Below are 13002 nucleotides of genomic sequence, written 5' to 3'. Positions count from 1 at the left end.
ACAAACTGTCAATTCATTTATTAGGAAAGAAAAAGCAGGAAAACAATGGAAGAGGAAGCGCACACTAAAAATCAAAGGAAAAGGCAAAGCACATTTTTCTAGCACTGTTGACAAAAAATGGTTTTAATCTCTAAACAAGCATCTAAATTTAAGGTAGGACAGTGGTCTTCCAATTACTTCTTTTGATATAATTTTTTTTTTTTTTCTGATTTATTTCTGCAAACTCCTGCCAGCACCTGAGAACCAAGCTGTGTTCCATGCTGTCAGTGCTTCAGAACACGGCAGGGCAGCCTGCAAACTTCAGTGGGATTTCAATGATTTCAAGAACTGCATTTAGCCCCAGCTAAATCACAATTCTCTGTTATAGATATCCAAGCAAAAAGAAAGGATGTTCAATCTGGATTTCTCTTTTCAGTTTGAAATACCAATGTAACTAAAAGACACTCAAATTTATTTTTGTCAGTGGAGCAGTTGGTCTAGGGTGTTTGTGGGTTTATTTTTTTTTCCTTTCCAATTAGGATTTCAACTGCATGATGTTTTACACTTCAGAAGGTACTGGGTTCCAGACTGCTTGAAGAGCTTGGAAGCAACGACAAGACAGAGGAAACAGGATTTACTTAACCAAACATAAACACCTGCACTGCTGCATCCAGCAAGGAAACCATACTCACTGAAGGTGGGGTCAGCAGAACTAGTGCTGTCTAGGATGCTGTGTTTCTCAAAGGTTTGGGGCTGGTTTTTTCCCCTTAAATTATGTCCAAAAAACGATAACCTAGTGACTATTTTAGTTGCCATGACTGCAAACAGAACTTCAGAAAAGTGGAAAAAATTGCCAGTGTCTACATCAAGGAAAGTCAGAAAAGGTGAACAGCACTGTGAGCAAAACTCCCTTTGGGAGCACTGAATATTCATAACCTAATTATAGTTAATCATCTAATGGAAAGACAAAATTCTACTGAAGCTTAGGAAGTATTCAAAATTAGAAGCAAAGGCATAAAGTTAGTGTAGTTACAAAATAGCATCCTCATGATGTCATTATGAACAAAAAGTATATCTAAATTCTTGATCTATGAAAGTCTTAAGACAGTTTTAGCTACTGGTAAGTGTAGTTTAATAGAGACAAAAACATTAAGTTACTCACTTGAGAAGTGCAGGACTTCTCAGATATTTTGGCAGAGAGGAAAAAGTAAATTTATTCCTTCTACTCTACATGAAAATTTAAGTACTGCTGTAACATACTAAACCCAACAAAAATCACAGACTGTAATCCATATTTTTCTACAGTGGAAAAAAAAAAAAAAGCAAATATAATGACCATATTAGTTCTATAACTGCTCAGGTAATTTCCTCTGTAACTCATATAATCATACACTATGCAAAACTCATAGATACTCATAACCAAAATATATTGCTCATAACTACATGTATTTAGAATTATTTTGATACTTGAAAAGGGTATGGGAAATCTCACACTGTGCTGACTCTCAATCTCTTCATGTTTCTGTTGCAAAGCTTGTGATGCTCTAATGGAATCTCCTATTCCCCACTGGGTTCTTAGCTGCTCTGATCCAGGTCCTTCAAGCCAATTGACTACCTGTCAGTACAATAAAGATGAGAAAAACAAAGTAGCAAATCAATTATACAAAAACTGGTATAAACAGAATTTCATAACACAAGCAGAAATAAAAATAAGCATGTTTATGAAAAAAACAGATCTTTTTCAGTTCTGTAAAAACCTTGCTGTTGAATCCATTCACATCCTTCAAGGTTTTAAGTAGAAATTACTCTTTATTAACCTTAGCCCATCAGCTCCATGAAAACAGGTGGCAGCTACAAGATTTCTCATAGAGACAACCATCATTTTATATCTCTTGTCAATAAAAGAGCTCAAAACACCTCTTGTGTTCAAACCAGATTTTTTTTATTGCCCAAGTGATTACAGTGCACAGCTGTATTCAACCTCACACCTTAGAGCTTTCTCCTTTTTTTGCTGAATAAACTAATGCTCAAGTACAGGATGCTTAAAATTAAACTTACACACCCACTTGCTCTATTCAAGTAACAGAAATCTTTTACTGATTTTTTAGGGAATTTGTCTTTGCAGGATCACAGCAACACAACTTTGCACTACAGTATTGCATTTCTTTTATTATTTTGAAACTATTTTTTGATGTAAATATTACTCCAAGCGAAACAGAATGTCTCAAATCTTGGTTTCCTTACACATATTTGAATTATTGGATTGCATCTATGGAAAAAAAAATCCTGATAAATTTTTAAATATCTGGGAAACAGAGATAGCTGCAATGAAACCAAGTGCAGAAGTCACTTAACTGCTGGAGCCCTGAACTAAGGAAATGCAGGAATACCTCCAGGTTCTGAACCTTAATAAAAAGGCATAGGAAGCCAGCTTCCTGTCTTTACTGTGAGTTTTGTTTAAACATTGATCACACAACAGCTTCACACAGATTTTCAGGAAACATAATACAATACACAATGTAACCCCATAACCACGAAGACAAATGAAACAGGGACTAATTGGACCATTTTCCTAGTGCTGCTAGACTGCGCTGCAACAGTAATCAAGAACAATCATTGTTACAGAAAGCTACCCAATTCACTCCATCTTTGAGTCATTCATTATGTATCTGCCTTCCCCCTGCCCTTCTTTTCCCCATGCTGAAGCACTGTTTCAGAGCATATATTCATTGCTCCGAAAGCATTCTGAGTGTTCCTTGTTTTTATCATTTCTAGGACAAATTAAGACTCTACAGTTGCAGGTTCTTTTTGTTTAAAGAGAAACTTCCTGTTGTGCTCAGCACCTCTGCACAGCTGTTACGGGTTAAATATGGAACTGACCTAAAAGTGAAGGGACCCAGATGTCCCCCTCTAAGGCCACAGTGGCCTGGAAAACACACATGGAAATGACAGTTCTCATGCAAGTCTGAAACACTGGACAAGGCTACTGCTTAGCAGTTGCCCTCTCTGGCCAAGGGCCAAGACCACCTCCCCATTACAAGTTTCCAGAAACTACTGCATTGACTCTGCAACTGCTTAGGCCAGCACATGGCCATTCTTGTGACAGATGCTTAAACTGAGGAGGGAGGAGTTACTAGGGGACATGCAGAAAAATGTGATGTAATTTTCATAAAATAAACTTTAAAATCATTAGTGACAAGACTACTGCAATACAAGGTCAAGACTGGCCATTTATTTTTGTGAATTAAGATTAGATAAAGAATAATTAACAGCTCTGCCTAAGGAGGGACAAAGACAGAGTTTATCCTAACCTACAGAGTTGCAGTAATAAGCAGCATTTAGAAAAATTACTTTTTACAAAGCATCTGACAATCACTGCAGCCTGTACACTACAAAATGAAAGACAAAGGAAAGGGAAACAAAACCACAGAACAGAAACAAGAGGGGTAATTCAAAAGAGAGGGTAGAATATTGAAGGCATAAGCGAGAGAGTTGGTTTTGGATCAGAAGGCTTTGAGACAGGAATAAGAACACATCACAGTAAGGAGAAGCAGCAAATTGTGAAATTGTAACAAGAGCACAAAAGCAAGCCAGGAGTGGTTAGCAGTATAAGATGGTACCTAAATAATGAAACAGGAATGTAACTATAAAGAAACCTAGCAGAAGATCAAAACACAAAAGAAAAAAGTAACAGCTACACAGGGGAGAAATACCCATTCTAATCGAAGTACTGTAAGTAGTGTTATATGGCAACTTCTGTTCATTTTGTCAAAATAAATTCCATGGCACTTTGCCTGCATTGCCTTCCTTCTGTACATCATTAGTCTCTTACTTTTAGCCTTTAACTCTTTCTATTAAGCCTACTTTTTGTGTAAACCAAAAGTAAACTAAATAATTTCGTAGATTTATTAACCTTTTCTCAAATATTTGTATGCCATTTAGAAAGCTTTTAAATGCTTTAGAAAAACTGATTAGTTTGGCAGAAGAGCAAAACACATTCTTCCTGTGTACTGAAACTCAGTTCACTTGCCAGGTAACATCTGTAGTGTTCACAGAGCAAACAAGTAACTATTTCTACTATAAATATTGCAAAATGAGGCTGAGTAATGGTAAACAATTCTATTTAAATGTACTAACAATGTCAGTTTGGCAAAGTATGATAAAAATCACATCTTGTTCAACCACTGAAACCTATACACAGGAAAAAGCCCTCACCTGATTATACTCACAGCTGTGCTGATATGCTCTATATAGGATTATATTAATCTCTCATATATTTTTAATACTCCCAGCTCAATATATCAACAAATGACATCTGATTTTTAGATATTTTACAGTAATCAAATTACTATAGAAATTCAAATGTTCTCCTCGGTAGATTTCTATTTTCACTGCTAGACATCACAAAATGGATTAGTTTTTATTTTTACCCATATCTACAATGCAATAAAGTGCAAGTACTCAACCTTCATGCATTAGAAATGCCAATGTTGAAAGGTTAAAGGCAATTATCTATTCCATTTTCTGCATATTCAAACTACACAGAATCTTTAATATACACATATCTAATTTCAAGTGATAAACACAAGAAGAATAAATTAATTCTAATTCCTTGATTTTCTCTACTGAGACTCTGCTGAGAAAATGTTGAAAGTGCTAATTACATGGCTGTTTCCAAAGGACCAAACCAGTTCATCATGACCTTTAACATGCAATTGATTAGGAAAATTATATTCATTCTTGTCGGGGTGTTCCTGAAATACAGTTTAAGCACTTCAGCTTACATTAAACCACCGAGCATTAGACAAATATAGGAATATATAATGGCTTATCTCCACTAACAGGAATTTTAAATGATGTGGGCAGGGGAAGGTTTTCAACTCTGATGCTCAGTCAGAGGTGTCCCTGTCTTTGCCAGAAGGGCAGGAATTTGCACCTCCAACAATGCCACCAGGCACTGCCACAGTGCGCAGCAAAGGGGCAGCACCAAGGCAAGAGAGCATTTATAACAACCTCCACATGTCAGAATAGCCTTTGGAAAGCCACTGTGGCAGTCACAATGTAAGGCACCGAGTGAGACTAGCACACTGACATTTGTGAAGTGATGAGAGGCAGTAAGGTCTCCCCTCTGATTTTTGCAGAAATCACAGTCTGGGACTTGAGCTCAAAACTCCACCTCACTGCTTTCAAGAACAGCTCCAAGCTTACCTGCATTACCTTCTGCTGTATCTCCTCCAGCTGTGTGCGTTTGCTTCGCTGCCTACAAACCTCCTGGTAGCGGGTGTACTGCTCTCTGAGGGAGTCCAACAGCTTCATGACCTGTGGCTGAGCCAGCAGCTCATCATCCATCGGAGACCAGGAAACCCCTCCGTCGGATCCATTGAATCGGCGCTGCTGTAACTCAGAGAGTAACTCGTGACCTTTAGGAGTACATGGAATGATGTGGTTAATCTAGACTTGAAGAATAAAACCACAACAATTGGTAGAAAGATTGCCTGCTTTTAAACCATTAACAATGCATTCTGGCAGCTAATGATCTTTCATACATTGGGCACATTTAGAGCTTTGGTCGCAGTTTGTGGGGCTGGATCAGTCATAAAACAGAAGAAAAGAAATGTGTAATATTTCAGATATATACTGTGACTAACATTCAAATTGACAATAGCACTGATCAATGTAAGAAAAATTGAAAAGCACAATCCTGAGTCTGAAACAGCTCTGGAGTAAGGTGAGTAGCATCCAAAGTATTTCTCTCAAACAATTCATGATCTTATATTGAATGAATGCTCTGGAGGCACTAAAAATCTAACTATATAATTTCTCTGTTGTCTTTCAGAATTTTTATAGCAAGTACAACTCTTTCATAGAGAGTGTGAAGTTGACATAACTATTTTTTCAGTATTCTGTTCTCACCTGTCTTGCCCTTTACTTCATCCTCTTAAGCATCATATCAGGGTACAAACTCTCTAGAGTACAGTGACTTTCACATACACAAAACCAGCATGTTTTGACTATTTAATCTTTTGCTTAAACTGTTTGAAGAATGTTGTGTTAAAGTTCTCAGTATGTAAACACAAGTAAACCCAGATCATCAATTTGTTCCTCAAAATTTCACTGAAACAGTTAAAATAAGTCTTTGGTCACTAAAGAGATGTTGGTGTCAAAGTGAAAATGTGCCATTTGGAGATCATTAGTTCTGCAGCTCTTATAATGGACAGTTCACTAAAAGAAAAAACCTACTACTTGAGTAATAGTAATACCTCAAGGAAAATGCAGGAACAAAAGGCTAAATTCAACTGCTATTATAGAGACATTGAAAATGCCAAGGGCTTTGAAGATTGCAGGAAACAACTTTAAGTTACTCAGCATATATTATTATGAAATGAAAATGTCTTAAGAATTCAAATACATTTTGCTGTATTATAGCACAAACATCTCGGATTTCATCTTTTATAACACTCCATAGATAGGCAGAGATAGATGCAGGGCAAACAGACTTTTTTACAAGTTTGTTCTACTGGGGTAATTTTGAAATTTTATTGTATTGTTCCAGCAGCAAAGGATCACCATTTTTCCAGGTAAAAACATCTTTTTGAACTAACTTCTTATCAAATTTTATGAACTGTATATATGGATTTGGAGCATGTGAAAAGAACAGTACCTGTAGACAGAAGAAAGAAGCCTTTTATCTAAACCCTCTGTCTACATCTAGCCTGGGAAGATAAAAAACTAATTGGGGAGAGTTTAATTTTTCTTTTTCTCAGCCTTTCAGTACAGTGACTCTAACACAGAAAGGCTGCCTCTTAAAACTGCCATGATTTAATCACAGAATATGATGAGATGGAAAAGAGCCATAAGGATCATCCAGTCCCATGGAAGTTATGAAACTTTACACCACCAAAAAAAAATTAATTACTAGAATTAAGAAAACAGAGAATGTGCATAAACTAATGGGCTAAAGGAACCATCTGCTTACACAAAATTGAAGTGTTGTTTTGTCCAAAAATCTTGGACACACAATTAGGCTAAAATCTAGTGACACTGTCTACAGACACTTCATGTTTTAAAAACTTCAAAGATCAAAGTAAGAAATTATTTTTTCACTATTATCCCACATCTAGATAAGCTAAAATTTTACATAATGAGCATGTAAAGCTACTGTGAGAAGTATGACATGTGATCCACACATTAGTTTATAGGAGGCTGTAAGGTAAAACTTCTAAGCATTCAAACTCTGATTACCACCTAACACTATGCATTACTTCTTGTTCCAGAGGAACTAGGTAAAAAAACAAAACAAAAACAGTCCAAATCAATAGACTATTATACTTTATTGTCAATAGGAAATTCACCCTAGCATGTTAAGGAATCCCAAATCATTTAATGCTGAATTGAGAGTCCAAGAAGCAAAGTATGCTTCATTTTTCTGACAGATGGTCAGCTCAGAACTAGACTGATGCAAATTGTCAGAACTGTGCAGGAAAATGCTTTTTGTGTTGGAACCATTTGGTGGCTACTGAGATGAATTCATTCTATAAGGCAAATATACTCACATTAGCTATAAACAAAGCATTCCCAAAATTAAACATGTTATGGTAATATTAGTAAGATGTTAGTGAGATTATAAAAATATGTTATTTAAAAAGACATGCTTGGAGTTCTTCCATCTCTTAGCATCACTTTTTTGAACCCGAAGATTACAGTGGTTGATAAACATAGTTTATATACAGTTGATAACAACTGTGCCCTCTGTGCTTTCACTTGGGGCCTAAAATGAATTATGTCACTTTACTGACCAACATTCTAATTTTTTAACTTACTGTACCTGTCTGCAATACCGTCTCAGGATCAACTGATGGAAGGAAGTTCAAATCTATTGATCTTTGAAAAAAATAACAAACACATTATTAAAATTTGTATTATAATAACACTAAAAACTTCAGCTAAGGCTAGAACTACCTAATGGTCTTAAAAGACTAAGTTTTTTTCTCACTTAGTAAAGTCCTCACTTTTTCAACTCACTGAATCAAAACACACATGGAGGTGCATGTAATCAGTTGAATGAGCATCCCCCTACACACATACTCAGATATGTTGTAGTCCACATTATAAAGGTTTAAAATTTCCTTACACATTTCAAGGTGTTAAAGGTGAATAATTTTTTCAGTATTTTTCTGGAATTCAAATGAACTTTTATAATCCAAAAGCACTGATTTCAAAAAGTGAATCATGTACCTCTCTCTCTCTTGTTGAGTTCCTTTATCACTTCCATTGTTAATTAGAGCAAGCTCATCCAGTAAAGATGTTGATTCTTTAGTGAACTTTTCGAATACCTAAATAAGAGGAAGGTTTTAGTTCAAGAAATAAAAATTTTATTTAGCTGTATTGAAGGCATCAAGGAAAATTTATCCAGTAGTTCCATTAGTATAGCTCAATCTCTATACAGAGTAATTATCTCCCAGCATTCAGATGGTAGGGAGGAAACAACAGAAAAGAAAGTTTTGTTCAGGGAACACTTAAGAGCACTCAGATTCCTTAGGGAGATAGTAAATATTACACTGAATATAATGAATACTGAAAACAAATTGAGAATCTGCAAAACCTGTAAGATCTTATGGCCATATTTATTCTATATCTTCATTTAAGCCTTTAATAATGCTAGAGAATCAAGATATGTTACACAACTACCAGATAGCTTACTTGGAAGGATTTAAATGATTTTGTAAAGATTCCCAGCTTCTAATCACTATTAAAATGGACCATATTGTAATAAATAACTAAAAAAAACTGCTGACAAAGGTTTTGATGTAGGACAGTCTAAAACCACAGGAACAAAGACCTAATAGATAACCCAGGAGGATCTGCAGAGTTCTGGTATTTTCTCCTTGTTTTGGTCTTTGCCTACAGCAGCCAGTTTCCCTTTATAGCAACTACAGCACAGACTCAGGCTCTTCTAGAATTAGTGTTACTATAAGAGCTTTATTAAGGAACTGGTTGCTCAACAAATTGATGACATTAGCTTTATCATCCCTTGAGTAACAGCAGTGTTCCTTATCACAACACTATTCATGTAAATGAACCGCAAGACTACACATGACCATTTTCTACATGCTTTGTAGTTCCTACACAAATAAAAATTTCAGGGTTCAAGAAGGAGACATTAAAAACCTCAACCCCAGAAAGCAGATAACTAACCAGCCTCTTATTCAACCAATCCATGTGATCATAGGTGAGAGTTCCTCCAAAATCTTCTGTTAGTTGGCATGGTTCTATATATCGTGTCAGCTTGTTAGCAGATACTAAAATAACCTGCAATGATAAAATAGGTCATTTGTAGGTAATGCTCATATTTTCCTTCAGTATCTGAGAAGTGTGCCTAGAGATAGTGTGCAGATCTTTCTGTCACTCAGATTTTACTGCTAAATGTTTAATGAAATGTGGCTGTTTGCAATTAATGTGGGCCTAAACTAGACAGGTAATTCTGACATGCAGTGTATACCTCATGCATAATCCTGTAAGAGCATCATCTCTACCACCTTGTGTGTTTACAGTGGGAAGAAGAAATGTGTTCCCTGGATATCTGTTTTCCTGCTGGGAACTGATGCTTTGTGATTAAGTCATATACTACACAATCTATATCTGGTGAATATACTAGCAGGCTATCATACTGCAAAGCACTCAGTATTTTTACCACTCCGGCAATGCATTCAGTCCCAGAGGTGAGTTTGTGCCATTAAAGCTAAGTGCTTGCATTTACTGTGCAAATATGCTCAGCAAAAGTTGGATCAATCATACTCTTTCCATGAGTAGTAAAGAATTCAAATCTTAGTATGCTTAAAAGCCTGAGTCATTCACCTAGGAGACAAATCTAGATCATCAGTTACATCAGGGCATACAGGAAAACACAGGTCCACTGCTAGATGGAAAAACTAAATTCTTGCTTCCATTTCTGCATTCTAGAGGCTCCTGAATGAGCCTTTCTCACATAAGCCTAACCCAAAAATTGGCAGTACAGTTTGCTTTGATGAATGATATGCTAAGCCTGGAATAACTCCTGTGAGAAAAAAAACAACAAGAACAATCTCTCCATGGAAGCAGGCATATTGGAATATAAAGCCAGAAACAAAAGAAAAAAAGGAAAGAAAATTTCCATAACCCATTAAATCATTCACATACTCTTGTAGGGCACAAGAATATGTGGAAAGAGCTAACTAGAGAGAGACCTCTATTCCAGCTCAATTTTCCTGCAGATACTGAATCTAAAGAATTCGGAGTAGCTCCAAACAAACGGTCTATTATTGCAGAGGAAAACCTTTCAGCAACATCCAAATATACACTATTGTCCTGTACTCCTGATGGTACATGGTTGCTGTAAATGGAATTGGCTAGTAGTTTCTTCAAGTAACGCCAGTAACCAGAGGATTAGAATCCCAGAGGATTCTACATCCAAGAAAGAAGAAAAAAAAAAGCCTTTGTTTTTCCTTCTTTTGGCACACTTTACAGTTTAGGTAATTTTTAACATTTACCTCTATGAGTTCATTAAAAAAAAGAAGAATAATTTTGGTATAGGAATTAAAACAAAAAACAATCAGGGCAGCTGGTTCTCATTACTGAAATTCAAGTTTTGAAAAGATCCAAATAGCCTGACAAAATAGATGGACTGCATTGAGACCACGTATTTCAGATTATTTTTAACTGAGATCTTTCAAGAAGGAGAGTGGGCAAGGGATAGCCATCACAAACTTCTACTAGGGAGATGATTTTTAAAAAAAAAAATTCTGAAAGAGCAAAGCCTGCACAAAAAAATATTTTAGCCATATGAAAAAATAATCTTCTGACAAAAAATAAACACCCATGTCAAAACCCAAATTTTCTACATCTTATTAGAAAATCCTGGAGAAATTAAAACTTCCACCTTATTAATAAACCTTGTTGTAACTTAAAGCATTACTCTCAAACCCATTCATTCTCTAGGTTTCTGACTTAAAAACCACTTCTTTCTTAAGCTGTTTATTTACTGTTCACTGGGCTAGCTGCTAAAATCCTGTCTGAACTTTTCATAATATAAAAAAAAATTTGAATTTTTGACTAAGTTGTGGCAGAAATGAAGGTTCCTGAACAGAATTTAACTCTTGCGCAAAACCTGAACTAGTGGCAGTGCTAACCTAACATCCTCTATATGCTTTAAATTAGTAAACTAGCTTTGATATTTTCTAGGTGTCAAAAGTGCAATTTGCCCCTCTGAAGCTTCAGAAATGATGTTTTAATCAGCTATTACAGATTAATAGTCCATAAGTACACCAAAGAAGAAAACAATGTTGAAAAATGCAATGTGCACAGTGAGAAGACACTTCTCTTTTACAGATATGAATTCTACTTCAAGCTCAGCAAACTTCTGCTGTCAGGTTCCCACTATGTTTCAAAATCCAAACAGAGTAATTATCTTTGACCTTTTGTGAAAATAGATGCCAAAGTACCACACCCTAGAAAAAGCTGTCCCTTATGAATTAGTGTTTCATCCTTGCCTTTAAATTTCACCCTTCAATGTATTTCCACAGGTAAAGATAAGGTAATTTACAGCTGTAAAAACAGGAATAACCCCATTATTGCAATTGAAATGGTTTTTTGCTTTCCTTTTTTTTCCAAGTCAAACAATATTGATTCCAGAAAAAGGGGGGAAAAAAAGCAGCTTTCATAATCCAAAGTAAAAGCCTTTGGACAGCAGATTATAGCTGGATATTAAAATGAAGAGCTTAAATTTCCCAAGGGAGAAACAAATAGATCTGGACAGATGGTAAAACACACACACAAAAATAAGTATAAATTATTGAATCCTTTAATCTTTGCTTCCCTTCCCACTTGATCCACCCGCTTCTGACAACAGGGACAGCTAATAAGCTGACAGTCATTGCAGGTTTCCAACATGTCCTGTTTGCTACTGACCAGAGTCATGGAATCATCATCTGCACTCAGCTCTTTTTAAAAGCTGGAAGAGTGGTAGCAGCTCTCATTCTTGCTCTACTCTAGTCAGTAAACTTGATCTGTACAATACTGGCCTGCTTGTGAAAAATCCTTGTGAAAGCCTTTAAAGAAATAACTCAGAACAGCGCTTTGGGAAGAGTAGTGCTGTAGTAGTGCTGTATTTTTTAATAAAAAAAAAATTAATTTAAAATTTAAAACATCCTTTGTAAAAGCTGTCAAGCAAAAGAAGAAAGACAAAAAGACTGCAAAGTCTCATGGCTTAAGTGCAAAATTCTATTTCTCCAGAGTGAAAATACATAATTTTGACCCATGCAACATGTATCTTTTGTAATAAAAAAGCTTTAAATACTGTTTGCAGTAAGCTGACCTCTCTATACCATTTGCTGCTTTCTGCAATTTTCATTGATCATATATCTACAAGGAGATAGAGGCAGAAGTCAAGATGACAGAGGAATTCTAGATATTCAAGAGGACATGTAAAAGCGCCCCCAAATGTTAAATACATCTTTCTGAACTTACTTCCTCTCTTAAGGGAAGAAATGAAAAAGCTCTTTAATACAAATGTCACAGAGTCAAGCCCAGGAGCTGCTTGAGAATCAGATGCTGTAAAATTTCAGTAACAAGTATCTTTTTTCTGAAGTGTGTAATATCAGAGCAGCCACACTACTGAATCTGAAAAGGAGCAGATACTTTCCAAAAGAGAACAAAATACACGTCCCTTGAGAATATAAAATTTAAGAAAGTGTAATCTAAATATGATCATCATTGCCACAGAACAGTACAGCACAGGCTACCTCTTCCTGAGGAGAATAATTCTGTTTCAATCCATTTTTTGAAATACTATCTGATTAAATGCTGATTAGCATTGCATATTCTTTAATATGGAACATTAGTCTAAACAAAGATCATTTTCTTTAACATTACACCAAGAAACACAAGTTAAATATTTATCTGGCCATTGCCATAAAAATCTGTCATACTAGAAACCCAAGAGCAGTTGGCAGAACCTAGATAAACACAAGATTAACTCCACTCTGAGGA

General features: G+C 35.8%; 1 protein-coding gene across 8 annotated transcripts in view; it reads right to left on the bottom strand.

Annotated features, from left to right (window-relative positions):
- The window catches only part of SESTD1 (SEC14 and spectrin domain containing 1), a 48932-nt gene that overhangs the window by 12577 nt on the left and 23353 nt on the right, over positions 1 to 13002 (bottom strand). For 5 of the 8 annotated variants that reach the window (XM_086898137.1, XM_086898136.1, XM_086898140.1 and 2 more), the window contains 5 exons: positions 9175 to 9288; positions 8215 to 8312; positions 7805 to 7860; positions 5188 to 5399; positions 1472 to 1594 (listed from right to left, as the gene is read on the bottom strand). In XM_086898137.1, the coding sequence (XP_086754263.1) occupies positions 1472 to 1594; positions 5188 to 5399; positions 7805 to 7860; positions 8215 to 8312; positions 9175 to 9288 (603 nt within the window). The remainder of the gene's footprint in view (positions 1 to 1471; positions 1595 to 5187; positions 5400 to 7804; positions 7861 to 8214; positions 8313 to 9174; positions 9289 to 13002) is intronic. The other 3 variants (XM_086898142.1, XM_086898141.1, XM_086898143.1) reach the window with 1 other exon arrangement.

Source organism: Cyanistes caeruleus, chromosome 7, assembly GCF_971803275.1.
Source record: "Cyanistes caeruleus chromosome 7, bCyaCae1.hap1.1, whole genome shotgun sequence".
NCBI classification, from domain to species: Eukaryota; Metazoa; Chordata; class Aves; order Passeriformes; family Paridae; genus Cyanistes; species Cyanistes caeruleus.
Note: the sequence above shows the minus strand (reverse complement) of the source record. Positions and strands in the feature narration are given on the sequence as shown.